The sequence below is a fragment of the Lissotriton helveticus genome, chromosome 10 (genome assembly GCF_964261635.1).
Source record: "Lissotriton helveticus chromosome 10, aLisHel1.1, whole genome shotgun sequence".
NCBI lineage: Eukaryota > Metazoa > Chordata > Amphibia > Caudata > Salamandridae > Lissotriton > Lissotriton helveticus.
The window spans coordinates 610,141,498-610,160,439 of NC_136071.1; the positions used below are offsets into that span (position 1 = coordinate 610,141,498).

The 18,942-nt window shown below is 43.8% G+C and overlaps 1 protein-coding gene across 1 annotated transcript in view; it reads left to right on the top strand.

The window, feature by feature from the left end:
- The window catches only part of TXNDC11 (thioredoxin domain containing 11), a 450,106-nt gene that overhangs the window by 263,637 nt on the left and 167,527 nt on the right, over positions 1-18,942 (top strand). Inside the window, exon 6 of the mRNA XM_078663148.1 lies at positions 1,420-1,532. Within this exon, the coding sequence (XP_078519274.1) occupies positions 1,420-1,532 (113 nt within the window). The remainder of the gene's footprint in view (positions 1-1,419; positions 1,533-18,942) is intronic.

The following is an 18,942-nucleotide window of genomic DNA, read 5'->3' on the forward strand; positions in this document are numbered from 1 at the left end:
CACTAAAATCACGGGGTTGGTGGCCTTACTTGCGTCAGCAGACCACTATGTCCGTGATTGCTTTTAAATAAAGCAATCTTTTTTATATGCAGCTCATTTTCCTTAAAGGAAACCGGGTTACGTTTAAAAAAATAAAAATGACAAGTTTTCTTAAGTTTTTTAAGAGCAGTCAGTGGTCCATGGGTCTACTGCCTGCCAATCCTAAAGCATTTGCGAATGGGTCACCACCTACTTTAAGTAGGTGGTAAAATGTGAATGTTTTGCGACCACATTCCTGGTCACAAAACATTCATACATACTGAATCGCAAACCCATTTTGCAATACCGAATCACAAAATGGGGTTCGATACATGTAAAAAGTCTTTTTTACGTTCGCAAATGGGCCAAATCAGTGAATCGGCCCGTTTGCTAACACAAATTTTGTTGCTACATGTGGCTCTAATTGCTCTATTTCCACAAAGGTGGTATACATATACGCTGGCAGATATGCTATGACTGGGAATACAGAACTGTAAAAGCCGCATGTAGAGCACTCAACAAACTGAACCACTCTCATTCCTGCTTAATAGTTCAAGATAGATAAAGAATGTGCTTTCTGCTCCCTTCAACTGTGCCGGACTCATTTTCATGCAACGAAAGACCAGTACTTACCATAGGTGTGTTAATCGCACTTTTGCACCAATTAGCAAATTCCACATGTCATGAAATACAGTTACAATCAAGCAATACCTGATAAAGTTGGCTGATCAACATGTGAATGACACTTAAGACAAAAATTGTGGGAGGTGGTGATCTTTATCCTGTTTCTTTTTTTGATGCTCAGTAGCTATCTCATTGAGACCTAAAGAATTACTTACTGTTTCACTAATGTAAGAGTCAACTAATTGCTTTATTTTGACACGAGCGATTTGGTTTTTTGGCTTTTTTTTCATTATCCGCTTCCCTCTACCATATGTTTGGCCCTGAATGTGTCAATCATTCGCTTACCTGACATGTTTGAGCCTAGATCAGTTTTCTTTTGGCACTGCCAGATATTAAAGTCGTCAGCACAGACAATGTGGACAACTAGCTATTAAAGAGAGGTAAACTGCGGGGCACATGGGAATGTGAAGCGCTGAACGCAGGCCAATGACGTGGTTAGTGCTATTATTCAGCAAGGTAACAGAATGTTTAAGCAGCTGCATATTTGCTCATTGTGTGATGTCTCATAACTTTTTGGAATCCAGTGCAAATTGTGTTGGTCAATCTTAATTGTGAGAACAACTGTGACATAATAGAGATGTACAAAGGCTAGGTATAAGCCTTTATCACTAGGTCCTTTGGCAGCTATAAAAAAAAGCATCACTGTAAGTACGTAAGCATCATACCACATTGTTGCATTGTATAACATTAATCAAGCGGTTCACTTTACCTTTGCAGACTACATCGGCACTGTACGTTTTGGTGTGATCACAGATAAGCGCATTGCCAATGAAATTTCCCTGAGCGATCCCGGAAGTGTGTACCTTCATAGAAACCTGAACAAATCTTTGGTAAGTGAGCAAAAAAGTCAACACATTTCGCTTACTCATTATGGTAAAATTTGCATTAGCCCCTTAAGCGCTGCCGTCGGCCAACGGTCGTCACGGGCACTACCTCCCCAGTGCTGCGCACGACCGTTGGCCGACGGGCCAGCACTCGTTATTCGAACGTTCAACACTAGGTGCTGAACGTTTGACGCAGCTATGAGGTTAAGTAAATCCTAACCTCAGACTCCGCATTTCCAAAATATGAGATGATATTGTGTTATTGAATTAGTGTTTGGCACTTACAATAATCTTATTTAGAGCAGATCCTTCATCCTCGCAGGACTCCGCATTCTTCGTGATTGCTGTTCTTTTGTAACTTATCCGCAAAAGAATGTAGTCTGATACTGTTTTACATTTTTGCCGAAGGGTACAGGTGGTTGGTACTGGTTCTTTTTTTGGGGGCCTGGAGCCTGTATGTCATTATGTCGCATTTGAATTATCAACGTACAAAAAATAGTGTAAAATGTATATTGCCTACTATTACATTATCAAGATAAGCATATATTTACTATCTTTAACTCCACAATCACTTACCGAGACTCACATTGCTATATATTGGTGAGGTCAATATTATGAATGCAATATTTTTTCTAAGTTGGCATTTTCACTGAGATATGGTGGTAGAAATTCCTGCAGCTGATTTACCATCAGACTTTAACCCAAAGCAAGAGAGACACATGCAGAAAAGGGAAAAAGAAGGGTGAATCCCTTAGATTGGGTTGTTATCACTGCAAGGGAAAGCGCCTTTTTCGGAGGCCATCAGCTAATCCATATCACCGTACAGGTATATATCATTACTGTGTCAACTTAATGTCAACATTCCAAACAACCGGAATTACGCAGTAGATAGTCTGTATCGTCTCGTCAATTATATTCAACACATTCATGGTAGAGGTCAGTCGGTCGATCCAATGACATTCCAGTAGGGTTATCAGACTCCTTTTTGAGTGATATATATGTAAAACTTTGGCACCAGAACCCCAATTGGTTGGGACAAAATTAATAGAATTAGCAAGTTTTATGTATCTTTAGGATTGTTGGTTTTCCGTGTGTTAGGCTTTATGTATTTGATTTCTTGTCTACTCTAGATTCATATGTACTTAATGTAATGCTATTGCCTGACTTCACTGGGTTTACGCTATCCAAATGAACTGCAGTAATTTATTATTTAATTACCCTGGTTCCTAGGGTTACGGGGATGACTCCATATGCTTATTTGGCAACCCTAGCAGCAGGCTCCTAAGGCAACTTTGAGCCCCTGCACGTATTTATTTGTTTTACATATAAAGCATTGATATGATCGTGATCTTGACATAACAATCAAATGCATCACGAGTGATGTTAATGTTCTATAAAGTGAGTAAGCAGTGAGGAATGGGGAATGTATAAGAGAGGCAGGAAACCTGCTCTTCAAATTGAAAATGCATTCCTGGCAATAGGAAAACAGTCTTAGATCAGATGGTGTTTGTAGAGAAAAGTCTTAATTATTTTCTCGAAAGATCAGCAAGGATTCCGATTTTAAAATTTGAACTGGGAATAAGTTCCACAAAATGTTTTTGTACCATAGAATGATTGTGATGCTGTTTTCTGGATAGTATATCTCTTGATTTCCAGATATTGGTAGCACCAGGTTTCTAGATGCTAGAGAGCAGATACACAGGATTGTTGAGGTATAGTACTTTGAATGAACTGCAGGCCAACTTGTATTATATTGTGGACTCGAGTGGAAGACAATAAAGGTCTTTGGGAACAGAAAAAAATGTGGCTATTTTTTTTTAACCAGTGGATATTCTGCCACAGAGTAGAATGTTGCCTTGATTTGAGGAAGGTACAGTAGCTAGTAGAGTGTCCTTAATCAATTTCCTATTGCTCCAAAGATTGCACTGGCTGCCACTGAAATTCGGAAAGTGATATGTCTGTACTTTTTATTCCTCTGTTTATATTGCCCAGGGATACCTACCAATTCTACACTTTTTTGAAGAGAAGATACCTGTGTGAATCTTGGATTATGCACACGGCTATTACTGCTGTTTTTAGGCACGTGGTCCACTTCACCAAGTGAACTCAAGCATTTCTGAAATAAATAGTGGTCCTTTGGAATTCATGATGATGATGCTTGCCTGGATCCCACCACGTTACACTTTTATCAAGTGTTGGACTACAGGATAGAAGCACATTTCGAAAAAAAAAAACTGTCCCAATCACCTTGCATTCCATAATTTGGAATAGTATGAATGACCCCTGTCTTTAAACTCAGATTCTTAGGTCTGTTTTAAAAATGCATGCTTTCTTTCATGCCCAGTTTCTAGTCATTTTAGTGTATCAGTGTGGAAAACTTGTTCAGCCACCTGCCGTGGTGTTATGGGTGTGGCTATCTATTTCTGTGCCCAGAAGAGTCTGGTAGACATAACGGTATATTACTTCGTATACTGACCTTCAAAGTAAAAAAGTTGCAAACATTATTAAGCACCATTTTCTCATTAGCACCATTTTCTTTCAATGTTTTCTAAGGATTAGTTTTTTACATCTACACAAATAACCCCTTCTGAATTGAGAATTTTGCCTGTTGTTAAAAAATTTATAGATTTCTTGGGTCAACCAGGAGTTTCAAATTTGTTTTCCTCCTCGAACTGGAAACGGGTAGTAATTGCAAAAGTAGGTAATATTGCTGATTTTAGCACCGTAAACCTTTTGATAGCATTTTCTTTTTTTTTAAACACTGTGTGATAGCACGATAAAAACGGTTGCCATATTTCGCTTTTTCTAATGTATCTTAACGGTAAATTACAAACCTTCGATATTTATGCAATCTCGCAACATGTTTGAGAAAGAGAATGCAAATTTGGCCATATATTTTTTTTATGACGAGTTAAGTGCAAACTGTCCCAAATATTAAAACTAACATTGGCAAAGCCAATAGTTCTGGCTTGCTTTAGGCGCAAGTTCATTGTGTGAAAGTCTGGATGAAATAACAGAAACGCACCAGAGTACCAGACGGGGCACGCTGTGTGAAGTGCAGGATTTTAGGCCACATGTTTTATCCGCCACCTTCAGTTACATAGGCCACGCCTCTTGGAAAGGATTCCTAGTTACGCTTCTTTCTCTGTATCCCCTCAAGAGAAACTCCTTCTTTTTCATCCCACTCAAACTTCTGAATAGCGCCTTATGAGTAAGGGTGTTCGCTGCTGGAAAAAGGAAGCCTGGAAATCACTAATATATTTAAATTACCTTTAAAAAGTGCAAAGTTCCTCCAGTGCACTCATGACGTAACTATTTGTAGGTGCATTGCAAGCGCACAGAAACAGAAATAATCCCCAGGAAAGTGGTAAATACTAGAAGCAGGACAATCAAAGACAGTAGTATGGTTAGCTGAAATATAGAGGACACAGATACACACACACAAGCGATCCCAACAACCGGATAGAAATTGAAAATGAAAAGGCACAAATGTGATCGCTCCCTAGACACCATTCAGAATGTATCTGTGGAGATGAATAATTGAAAAGACGATTCTGCTAGCACTGGCTGGCAGAGCGCATCAAGTAAGAGAGGCAAATAACAGGAGACAGCCCTTCCAAGAGCCTTTCTGTGCTCCAGGATTCCATGGCAGCCCGGAGGAACATCAGCTGTTGCTAAATATTAAAATCAAATCAGGAAAATAGAAACCCATTGAACAACTAGAATTGTTTTTAATTTCTTTCGTGTTTAAAAACAATTCCGTTTCGAAAATCTTGTGATCGATTCACACTGAGAAAATGATTTGAAAGTGCGCTTTTGCTGTTTCTAAGTGTTCCAAAAAACAGATAGTTTTATAAGGCAATATATGGTATGGACGCAGAAATTATTCAAAGTTTGAGTTGACCACGCGGAGATTGGATTTCGTTACCTGCAGCTCAGAGCAGATCGCAACAGCTAGCTTTTGCTGAATCATACAAATAGTAACATATCTTTCACTTTATTGTGTGACTAACGTAACATATTGAATTTATTTTTCTAATTGTTAGTCCTACTGGTCTTCACCTTATTATTATTGTGTTTGCATTATTTGCATTAGCAATGTCAACACAGAGTAGGCATTGGTCACAAAGTTCAAGAAGCCTGGGGGCTGTGGTTGAAAGCATTTGTACTGTTGCAAACATTCTCGGTTTGTGACTGCAAAAATGTTTATTCAAGTGCAAAAATTCAATTTTAGTTGTCAGTAAACGTTTATAAACTACTAATTTCGACATCTTACCGAAGTTGGGCCAGATGTAGGTAAATGTGAAATACCAATTTCTTAATAGCGAATTTTACCGATTCGCTATTAAGAAATCGGTATTTCCTATGTAGGTAAAGATTCGGTAAAAAATACCGAATCCTTAATATTCCTTATTACCGAATCGGTAATTGAGATTCGGTAATAAGGAATACCTACCCATTCACTCCTATGGGCTTGGAGGCCCATAGGAATGAATGTGAAGACATTTCAGTATTAGCGATTCGGTATTACCGAATCGGTAATGCCAGGAGGTATTTCAAGGGTGTCAGGGTGTCCAAAGGACACCCTGTTGCACCCCTGAAATGTGCATGTGTGCACATGTAGCGCATATACATGCCCTAAGGGCATGGATGTGTGCCACATGGCACTTTTAAAAATGCAAAAAAGTGCTTTTTTAAAGGAAATCGGTAATTATCACCAACTTGAAGTTGGTGGTAATTACTGACTTCTTAAGGCCCAAAAGCACTCTTTAATGTGCTTCCTACATTGCATTTAAGGAATCGGTATTACTGATTCCATAAATGCAAGAGCAATAAGGAATCGGTATTAAGGAATTGGTATTTACCGATTCCTAACCTACATTGGGAATGGCTAAATACCGGTCGGTAATGCTGAAATTGACTGAATTTCAGCGTTACTGACCGGTTTTTAGCCACCTACATCTGGCCCGTAGTGCATAGATATTTTGTGATTGGATTACGGTTTAAAAAATCTATGTACTCTAGATTGTTAAAATGTCGAAATTATGAGGAGACTAAAAAGGTTCAGGCTCCCAGGTTGGTGTGGTAACACATTTGCAAAACTGAAGGGGTTCCAAGTCTCGTCACCTTTGTGAATTACAAAAAAAATGTTTGTTAGAAGTAGACAGTGACTGCTCTCAAACAAACTTTGACAAAAAAAATAAAAAGTAACCTTTATTTTCTAAATCTTTTTCGTTTAAGGGAAACGGGCTGCATTTAAAAGTATGCTTTGTTGAAAAGAAAAGTGATCACATAGAATGGTGGTCTGCTGCCCTTGCAGGACACTATTCCTGTGATGGCCACTAGTCAAAGCGGATTGCAGTTTGCAGATTATGTCCCACTCTGATTCATTAATGTTCATGAGGTCGGTCAGATTATGTCCCACTCTGATACTGAATTTTATGAACTGACCTTTAAGTGCAGCCAATTTATAAAAAAAATGACTTGTCTTTAAAATACTAGTCTTAAATTGCAACTGGATTTTTGAGAACAGATCTTTTATACATCTGGTCCATTGTCTTGACCCTTCTGATTGATACTTCTATCTGGTGATTCCTCACCTTTTGAACATATGGAAACATTTGGATTTGGAAATTTTCAAGCAGTACTCCTGCGGACCGGTTGGTAAAATTGTGCCGGTCTGCGCTGACTAATATTCTGCTCCGAAAGTGACATGTGGAGCCGCATATAGGTACATATAAGGTGCTCTGATGTGAGATCCTTTCTTTCCACGCCACCAGGCACTGATCCAGATCTCATAACAAAAGGAGTACCTGGGGGTCAGAGCATAGCTGTCACTCAACTATGAGCCCATATACCAGCACCCAACATGTGACAGTATAGTAGGAACGAACAATGCAGTGTAGCTAGGTGAGGAAAAAGCCCAAGAGCAAAGGGAATTAATCCCATCAGAGGCCACACTGTACCGCCCTCTCTTGCATCATTTGAGTATCCCTTTGCTCGGGAGGCAGAAAAAACGGTGTAATGGTATTGTTATAACCGTATAGAAATGTGCACAGAATGTGATCAAAGAGGGAAAGTATTCTAAAGAAATTGGTGTGCCTACTGAAAAAGCAGTGTGAAAATAAGTGAAATATAAAATTGGATAGGCTGAGTAGATCTCGATAGTTTATTATTATCCCTCAGTCTCCCAAGTCTAAAACCAGACGAGAAAGCACAGATTTAACAAAATATCCGTGACAAGTAGTGGTCAACATGTTTCAGCATAAATGAAAATTTTTCAATGCATTTGTCAGGACCAGGTTACAATTAACTACTGCTTTCATAAAAAAATAGAAAAATATCACCTGCGACGTTCAGGTTGTTCAACCACATACCATTAGTTGTGGCTGTAGCGCCTCACCCCACCTGGCTGCAGCTCAGGTTAGGAGGAGCACCGCTCTGTCCGTCGGTGTCTCCCGGCATTCATCCGAACTGTCAGATCTACCTTTTGTGTCTTAATGAGACTAAATTGTCAAAAGTTAACCTAAATACTAGTGTGTGCAAGAGTTAAACCTTGTAGGGACTGTTCCAAGCCAATGCCTGTGACAAATCCCCCCAGATTTGTTTTTGGTGCTTTTGGTCATATCTACAGAAAAAAGTATTTATCGGTTTTGTGTGTCATGACTCCATATGGTGAGATCCCTTGCCTGAACTTCTTATGATAGTCCCTCTTTATTAGGCCAAATCTCTGAGGAACTGTAATCTCATCACCGACCTAGGAAACCATGGTTCTCCAGTATTACATCTTTCATAGATTCACATGCTTGTATCTTCCCCGTCGTCATGGTGGGAGTCTCACGGTAACAGAATGACCAAGCAGTATCATAGAGAAGAAAAACTGCATAGAAAATCCCCATAGGGGCTGTATTATTTGGTAACCAGACCATATCTTTGTTTGGACCAAAAGCCAGCCAATCAGCATTGCTGCCCTGCCCTCACACTCCCCAGCAGAAGCTTCCTGCCTCAGATTTCCAACCGCCTTCGTGTGATAAGGAGTCTCCCTGAGCTCTGCTCAGTTTTCTTTCTGTTCCTGAGTGAACTTTTGACCCTTTGGAATCTTGTTTCCTGTCTACTAGATTGAGGTATTGTGTGTACTTATTTCTCTTATAATGGCTGACGGCTCTAAAAAGAGGCTGTTCAGGCCATGCAGGTCCTGTGGGAAGGCCAGACTTTTCTCTGAGGACCCACATGAGGACTGCCTTTACTGTCTCTACCCTAAACACCTGGTGAAAGACTGTAAGCTTTGTAGAAAATTTTCTGACAAAACTAAAAGAGACAGAGAGGCTAGACTACTGTTATGGCTTCAGAAAAAGAAGGCCACATCAGGCTCAGATTCTGAGGGGGAATCTTCTCATTCAACTCCCAAGAAAAGAAAGGCTTCTGTTTCTGTGGAGAGAGTGGAGTCTAAAAGGAGTAAGCCTAAGGAGAAATTAACCTCATCTCTTCCTATTACTCCTGTGGAGAAACAGTCCAGTCTTAAGGAACCTGGGTCTGCACCTTCTACCAGCTCGCTGGCTTCTGCTCCAAGGCCTGTGGTGAAGACTTCAGCTCCGTCGACGACGACTTCGTCGACGACTATGGCTTCGTCGACGATAAGGTCTAAAGCTACGTCGACGACTGCGACGTCTACGCTTACAACATCGACAAGTAAAATCTCAATGTCGACGAACAGGCCGTCGACGACGACCACGACGACTCCGTCGACGACAGGTTCGACGTCGAAGATGTCGACGGGGGCCCCGTCGACGAAGGTCCCGTCGACGAAGGTCCCGTCGACGAAGGTCCCGTCGACGAAGGTCCCGTCGACGAAGGTCCCGTCGACGAAGGTCCCGTCGACGAAGGTCCCGTCGACGAAGGTCCCGTCGACGAAGGTCCCGTCGACGAAGGTTCCGTCGACGAAGGTCCTGTCGACGACGGTTCCGTCGCCGAAAATCGTGCTATCGTCCGCAAAAGCATTCAAATCACCGCAGTCGAAGACCATGATCTCGATCCGGTCTTTTCAGTCGACAAGAGGTTCATCTACCATCAGTGAAGCTGCAGAGTTCACCTCATGGACAAAGATTTCGCCTTTGCCACCGTCCTCATTGCTAGAGCAGGACTCAGATGGCGAGGAGTCCTCAGGTACCGCCTACAGTCCTTCTCAGCTGCAGATAAAGAGCCAAGACACGGATGAAGAGGAGGTTTATTCCTTCAAGGACAGACCACAATCTTCCAGATATGAGTCATTTCAGGAATCTGGTGATTACGATGAAGAGGAGGAGGAGCAGCATGAGGACTCGAGGGAGGAGGAACGTCAAGAGACGATGTCTATACCCCTCAACCTTGTCTCTGATCTTAGGTTGATGTTAAACGACTACTACCGTCGCTTCCCAGAGGCGAATTCCTCGCAACCAGCTAGGCAGACGCCTTCCTTTCAGACACCTGAAGCACCTGCTCCCCAAGAACAGGGGGTGAGATCGCCGCAGGTTGTTACTATAAGGGACGACCTAACGGAATCCGACGAGGATGAGCAGCCCGAAGAAGGAGAACTCGTTCAGGATGCTTCGGGACAGGAATGGGACGAATACGTTTTACCATCGGCTGCATCGCCTGAACCACTCAAATCTACCTCCCCTCCTCAAGATATCGGAGGTTTTCATGATCTCATGGAAAGGGCGGCCAAAAGATTCAATCTGGATGTGGAGGTACAAGAGACGGATTGTTTCTTGTATGATTTCAAAGATGATAACAAGAGGTCGCTTCGCTCAATTCCGATTATCCCTCACATCTGGGAGGAGGGACTGAAGATTCTGAAAACACCTGCGTCTATAGCGGTTTCAGTTCCCCGCATTGACAAAAAATACAGAGCCCCAGAGTCCACAAAAGCCTGCCTCATTGGGCACCCCAGGCCTGAATCGGTTGTGACGCAGGCGGCGCAAAGAAATTCTAAGAACCCGGTGGCTACTTCCCTAGTGCCACCTGACAAAGAGGGAAGGAGAATGGATGGGGCAGGTAAGAGGTTTGCGGTCATGGCTGCCTCTACCATTAAAGCGGCAAATGCTATGGCACTGCTTGGACGATACAACAGGCAAATGTGGTCTGATATTGCACCCATACTTTCTGCTCTCCCAGAGGATAGAAAGGAGGAAGCGGCAGCCATACTTAAGGAAGGAGCTAAATCTGCTGCCGAATCTATCGACATCGCCATGGATGTTTCGTCCATGGCCTTCAGGCAGATGGCTGGAGCGGTTTCGCTTCGCAGGCAGGGCTGGCTCAAGGCGACGTCTTTTCGTCCAGAGGTGCAGGCGAAAATCGTTGATATGCCTTTTGACGGTGAAAACTTATTTGGGAAGCATATCGATGAGGCGTTGCAAGGCATAAAGTCGGACACGGATACAGCTCGAGCGCTGGGATCGCTTCAGCAAGGAAGGTTTCAGTCCTTTCGGAAGAGAGGTTCAAGAGGTCAATTTAATCAAAGATCCTCTTTTCAATCCAACCGATATCAGCCGTATAATCAGCAAGGATATCGACAGTATAACACTAACAACCAATTCAGGTCCTCCAACTCCTCTTACCAACAACAGTCCAGAGGCAAATCTAACGCCAGGGGGAAACCTCAGCAGTCTAATAGACGTCAATGATTTCAGGCCGGCGCTCCCCACACAACAGATCCACGACAAAGACCACTATCTGTCTCAATTTTACACCAACTGGATGTCCATTACATCGGACAAATGGGTTTTAGATGTCATAAGCAGGGGCCACATTCTGGAATTTGTGGAAATACCTCCGGATCAACCCCCAGTACTCAGGCTCAACAAACATCGCCAGGAAATGCAGAAGGAAGTTCTCTCGCTTCTGCAAAAGGGAGCCATAGAGGAAGTGCCGCAACATCTCAGAGGGAGAGGCTTTTACTCGCATTTCTTCCTCATCAAAAAGAAACAAACCCGGAAATGGAGACAGGTATTGGACTTAAGGGATCTAAATCGGTACATAAAAAAGATACCCTTCAGAATGTTATCGTTACAAGAAATTCTACTACTGATAAAAGAAAACGACTACATGGCGTCCTTAGATCTCATGGATGCGTACTTCCATATTCCAATTCTTCGGAAGCACAGGAAGTATCTCAGATTTGTCGTGGAGAGTCGCCACTTCCAGTTCAAGGTCCTGCCATTCGGACTCAAGTCAGCCCCGAGGGTATTCACCAAATGCATGGCCCCGGTGGCAGCCCATTTAAGACTGCAAGGGCATTACATTTACCCATATCTGGACGACTGGTTGGTGACAGGTCCATCTTTCAGGGACGCAGCAACATCTCTTCAGAGCTGCATCCGGCTGTTTCAGCGATTGGGCCTGAAGACCAACTTAGAGAAATCCTCGCTGACTCCGGCCAAGGGCATCCAGTTCCTGGGGGCATGGATATGCACCAGTGCAGGGAAAGCCTACCCTTCCGAAGAACGAATGGGAAAGATCATGAGGCTAACGGCATCGCTTCAAGCAAAAAGGTCCACTTCCGTGAGGATATACAAATCCATGTTGGGGATGATGTCATCCTGCATCCCACTGGTACCAAACTGTCGGCTTCGAATGAGGCCTTTGCAGGAACAACTGGACGAGCAGTGGGTCCAGGCCAAAGGTACCTTCGAGGATCGCATTACCATCACGAGCCATATGAAGGTGGCAATGTCATGGTGGAAGATTCAAAAGAACCTGGATCAAGGCTTGAGCTTCATTCCTCTAGATCACGACTTCGTGATGACAACGGACGCTTCGCTGAAAGGATGGGGTGCGCATCTTCAGGAGCTGGAAATTCAGGGCCTTTGGTCAGACTGGGAAGCTCAGCTTCAAATAAACATGTTGGAGCTCAAAGCGGTGTTCCTAGGCCTTCAAGCATTTCTTCCCAGAATACGCCAATCGTCAGTACTGATCCAAACGGACAGCACCACTACCATGTTTTACCTACTAAAGCAGGGCGGAACGAGATCCAAACAGCTGTCGACATTGGCGCAAAGAATCTGGAAATGGCTCATAACCAACGGAATTTCAATTCAGGTTCAGCATATTCAGGGAGTCCTCAACACACGGGCGGACGCCCTGAGCCGTACTACCAAGGCGACACACGAGTGGGAACTACACCACACTCGGATTCGCTTCTTGTTTCAAAGGTGGGGCACTCCCACATTAGATTTGTTCGCAACGCAAAACAACTCAAAGTGCGTTCAATTTGCGTCCAGATACCATCAACAGGGCTCCAAGGGAAATGCATTCCTCATGGATTGGACAGGAAGGTTTGCATACGCGTTCCCTCCCTTCCCGTTGATACCGCGAATACTGCGCAAGATGAGATTGGAACCGTGCCGGATCATATTGATAGCACCAGCCTGGCCGAGACAGGCGTGGTTTTCAGACCTACTTCTTTTGTCGAGGGGCGAAAAAATCCAGCTCCCGACATTTCAAGACCTCATCTCCATGAAAGAAGGGCAAATTCTGCATCCGAATCTGCAATCTCTAAAATTGTCAGCATGGAACCTCACGAGCGGGAGTTTCAAAATCTAGATATTTCGCAAGAATGCAGACATGTTCTCTCACAAGCTAGAGCTGTATCAACAAACAAAACATATGCAGCGAAATGGACCCGTTTCTGCCATTGGTGCAGCAGACAAAACTTGCATCCGTTTGAAGTACAACCTGAAGGTATCCTTCCTTACCTGCTGTCACTATCTAAGGCAGGTCTGTCGCATGCCTCGGTCAAGGTACACTTGGCAGCAATATCGCGCTTCCGGCGGAAGCCAAATGAACCATCTCTCTGGTCCTCCAGAATAATAAAGGAATTTATCAAGGGACTTTTTAGGGTTTACCCACCCATCCAACGCCCTCCTGTGCCGTGGCACCTCAACACAGTACTATCGCAGCTTATGAGGCCTCCTTTCGAGCCTATTCACAAGTCAGATTTACAGTTCCTGTCATGGAAAACGGCCCTCCTTCTCGCCTTAACATCAGCAAGGAGGGTTAGTGAAATCCAGGCCTTCTCAGTGGAGGAACCCTTCTTACAATTTCGTCAAGACAGGGTTATACTAAGGACAAATCCTACCTTTATTCCCAAGGTGGCAACATCTTTTCACCTCAATAAACCCATTATTTTGCCTACTTTTTTCAGCAATCCTTCATCGGAAGCAGAAAGAGCCTTACACTCTTTAGACATTTCCAGATGCCTAAAGTTCTACATTGAAAGGACAAAAACGTTCCGCAGGTCCAAGCAATTATTCATTGCTTTTGAAGGGCAAAGGAAGGGTCTTCCTTTGTCAAGACTGAGTATTGCCAGATGGATCTCCTCAGCTATCCTGAAATGTCATGAAAAAGCGGGGAAGCCGATAGATTCTAAGGTGCATGCACATTCCACAAGGAAGATGGCAACTTCGATGGCCTTGTTTGCAGGAGTAGCGCTGCCTGACATCTGCAGAGCAGCAACGTGGAAGAGCGTGCACTCATTTACGAGACACTACTGTCTGGACACTGCGTGGAAAGAGGACACGGCAGTGAGACAAGCTGTTCTGAAGCGTCTATTTCAGTAAGGTATGACATGATGGCATAATTTGTTGTCTATGCAGTACTTTGATTTATGTGTCAACATGCATTTATCGTATTTCTTATGCTGATGTGTTTTGTTATACCTATGTCCTACGGCAGAGCTTCCTTCTTGGTTCTGTCCTGGAAACGCTACATATTTGGTGAGCACTGCTTACTACTCTGATACAAGCATGTGAATCTATGAAAGATGTAATACTGGAGAAGGAATTAGTTACTTACCTGTACACTATAGTTCTCCAGTATTATCTTTCATAGATTCACATGCGCCCGCCCGCCTCCCCGTTTCTCAGGCAGATCCTGTTTCTCGGTATTTATCCATGTCTCTCACTCGGGGACGGAAATCTGAGGCAGGAAGCTTCTGCTGGGGAGTGTGAGGGCAGGGCAGCAATGCTGATTGGCTGGCTTTTGGTCCAAACAAAGATATGGTCTGGTTACCAAATAATACAGCCCCTATGGGGATTTTCTATGCAGTTTTTCTTCTCTATGATACTGCTTGGTCATTCTGTTACCGTGAGACTCCCACCATGACGACGGGGAAGATACAAGCATGTGAATCTATGAAAGATAATACTGGAGAACTATAGTGTACAGGTAAGTAACTAATTCCTACCCCGTACTACTCCATGGCCTAACTATAACAATTAACCTTTTTCTACCTATTACTATTTAATAAGGCGTTCAGTATTAGATTACAGGCACCAATATGGATATTCCATTTTGATCTGAAGAACTCAATCGTATACCGGAAATGCATAGCCAGTTGATTTAATTTTCTGACAAACATTCCACTTCTCATGAAGCAAGTCCATATTGATGTTTACAAACAACTCATAACCTCGGACTTCACTGCACAATGGAATACCAGACCACCTTTGGAGTAAATATAACCAATGGAATTGGAAAAATGCATTTCTACCAATAAATATTTTACACACAAGTTTATATCACTTTCCTTGTGGTTGACACTTTAACCTTATGGCCCTGAAATGTGTATCCCTTCTTAATGGGGTGTTACAAATGTCCTACACTGATGCACACAAAACTGAGTTTCTTCTCACAGTAGCATTAGAAATACTTTTAACATGATGGCACAGTCTTACAAAGTGATTTGGACTAAGCTGGTTCAGCAAATTTGGTTACGCAGCGCTTTTTGTCATAACAAAGAAGCCCATGTAAATAGTATCATGCAGCCTTGAAAAAGCCCCCACCCTGCTTTCCACAGTGAACAAAACACTTGTTGGCTGTAACTCTCTGTACACCCAAATTTGAACAAAAGATTACAGCAAGCAATTTTGCAGCTGTTGTTTATTTGCCAATGATACCATATTGCATAATAAATAGGATTTTTTTCTTGATGTATACAGACATAATATTGCAATGTAAAAATGTTTGTTGTAAGCATCCCTAACCTCAGTTTGACCAATTTATTTTGTTCATGACTTTGCTACCATCAGACCGCTTGTAATGTACCACAAAGGAGTCTGTAAAGTCCTGGCATTTAAATATCTGTCCAAACAGATTTCAGTAACTTTAGCACATTTCCTTGTTTTGTGAGATGGTCAACTAAATGGCCTTTTGGTGTGCCAGCGCAACCACCCGTACAAACCCTAATCGACCTGAAGTGTCTAGCAGTCCTACCACGTACCATGCATCAGAGGTTAGACTAACGCATTTTAGTACTGGTGTCCACATAACCGCGTTAAAATATATTAGTCACGCATATTTACAGCTCCTCCGACTCAAATTATGGAATGAGGTGTTTCAATCATTTCTTGCTTTTTGCTGTGTGCTACTGCCCCAGCCTGCCTCTGCAGGCAATTCAACACAGCCTCCGGCCCCAGAGGCGGCGTGTTGCCATGTTTATTTTGTTACTTTCAGATCTTCCTCAGCACAAGCCTAGCTTCCTTTTTAGAAAGAAAAACCCAATAGACATTTTGGTCTCAGGTCTGGCCTCCCGAAGACAAGTGGGAGTATCAGCAGAAGAATAAAAAAAAAGATAACCGCTAGTGTGCCGGACCCAGCCTCATGTGGGTCTGGGGCCTCCTGTAGTTTTCAGGTGCATGCTGAAGTGATTTGCCACGCATCACATTTCTTCCCGTTCTGTGCCCATGCTCCTGCCTTCTACTCCCTGACACAAGGTGGTACTACAACTGCTGAACCCTGTGTGTCCCTGTGGAAGAGGCGTTGCAGCATGGGCGCAGAGCAGGATGTTTTCTTTGACACCACCAGCTGGGTCAGGGCAATATCTCAACTTGTGCATGCCTTCCTCTCTCCTGAGCCTCTGTCACCACCGATTTTGCCCATTTGCTGGTCGAATTTATGAATTATGTTTTTGACCCTTGAATGTCATCTAGGGGTGGGCGTAATTTGCCTGGTCACGCTACGCAAAGCTCAGTGAAACGGTAAAAAATCTCTGCGAGCACGCCCAGACCTAGTGTCATCATGAGCAACTTTCAACTCCGCCTGCCCTCGTCTGAGGGCACGAGTGTAAGGGGGCTCAAGTAGTACTCTCAGTATGGGGGCACACTTATAGGAGCCAGCGCCGGACTGCCTGCCAGTGACTTCAGGGCAGGACGGAAAATAATGATGCGCATCTGCAAGAGGCCGACATGAGACCTAGCTCTGGCCCACATCTAACTAGAGGACCCTAGTGTGGTGCCAAAGCTCCGCTGCAGTGAGTGTGCAGCAACCATTCATGCAGATCCAAATCTCAGTCTGCAGTGTTCCAAACCACTGTCTGTAAGATGGCGGCATCTACCTATAAGTACAGCAGGGGTGCCACTGCACAGAACACAGGTCGAAGACACTCTTTGTGGCTCAGCCTGGCACTGCATGGAGAAAACATCTGCTCGTGGCACAGTTGAGTCCATCAGCAGAGCACTCCTTGAAGAGGAGAGCAGTGGAGGTGATTGGCTCCACTTAAAGCACAAAATATTGAGAGTTGAGCTCCAGTGCTACAGCTGAAGGCAATGCGAGTTTCAGACAGGGCCTGTCAGTGAATCATAAAGTAGTTTGCATTGCATTCTCATGCAATCCTTCTCTCTGCGGGATGCACAGACCAATAGGCACATTTTTGTCAATTGTAATTGCAATTTTATGTGAGGGATTGTGGAGGATGTACACCGTTGTGGAAATACAGCTAGCACTAAACGAATATTAAGAAATTAATTAACTGACAGGTGAGGAGAATGTATGTGGGTGCGAGAGAGAGAGAGCATGGTCAAGATGTGACACAAGGACATACAGGTAGAAAGACAGTAAGAAGAGTGATGAAGAAGATGATCCTTGCGATAAAGATTTCAGAAAAATGTGAGGAGGAAATGACGTAAGTGGCTAGTAGAGTGAGAAACTGCAGAGGAAAATGTTGTAGTGTAGTCACCTGTCTATGAGGCCTCAAATTACTGCAGTTACATCATCCTGTTTCTTTCATCTGCGCAGGATTCGCAAAATTTGTAGGTTTCTTACCACCGAGGCACTCATTCTCGTCATTATGGCTCTTGTCACCTCCCTTATTGACTACGCTAACACCCTCTATGTTGGGATACCTGCTTACCATCTCCACCGGTTGCAGCTGGTGCAAAACCAGGCAGCGAGACTGGTCTTTCACCAGCCCAAACATCAACATGTCTCTCCCCTGTTGAAGAGACTGCACTGGCTCCCAGTGGCTTATCGCTGCATGTTTAAACTTGGCTGCACTGTCTTCAAGGCCCTTTCTGAGCAAGCTCCTGTATTCACTACGTCTAGCCTCCAGCGTTATGCTCCCTCTAGAGATCTTCGGTCCACTTCACACAACTTGTTGATTGTCCCTAGGTATAAACGCAAAAAGCATGGTGGCCTGTGCTTTTCTCTCCTGGCCCCCACCCTATGGAATTCCCTCCCGATCTCCCTCAGACTTTGCCCCAGCTATGTTTGCTTTCGTAAATTGCTCAAAACTCACTTCTTTCAATTAGCCTATGATTAACCTCGGCGCACTGTTTCCCTCATTTGTTTTGAGCGCCATGAAACCGTTTGGTGAACGAGCGCGGTATAAATGTTTTTAACATAATATAACAAAGCTGAGACCAGGAGTGATTGAGACACTCTAAATACCACTACCTATTCCACAGACCCAGAATGGTCCAATTCTCATCTAATATTTGAGAACTACAAAAATGTTATACAAAATATTAACAAAACCATTAGGCACAGACATTGGGGACGTGCTGGAAGCGGACCTAGATATGCATCCTTCTCACTACTTACCATTGGCTTTTCCTTTTGTCATTCACATTTGCATGGTTTTTGATTTAGGCTGTCCAGCTTAAGTTAGTCCCTCCCATGGATCATATCCTGTTTACCACCTCCCTGAGTGGCTCCTTTTATTCTTCCACGACAGCTCATGTTTTGGGAACTATTTTTTCATTGCTTGTGAAGCACTTCATGAGAAAGCATGTTTTAACCCCTTGGCTGTGCCGGTAATTCCGCCGCGGCGCTAGGAGGGAGGGGGCGGGCGGCGCCACCATGCTCGTGACGGAACCACTCCGTCACGAGCCACGGTGGGACTGTGCTTGTGACGGAATGGTTCCGTCAGGGCCCCGCACGCTCAATAGAACGCGCCGCACAGGCGCGAAATTGATGCCGGGCAGGCGTGGCGGCCAGGCCGTGACGGAACCATTCTGTCACCAGCACAGCACCACCGTGGCTCGTGATGGAATGGTTGCGTCACGAGCATGCACGGGGTTAAAAATGTATGTCCATGCATGCTTTTTCCCACACTGCTCTCTGTATTGCTTCTGTAAGGTGTTTTGTGGATTCTGCAGTCACT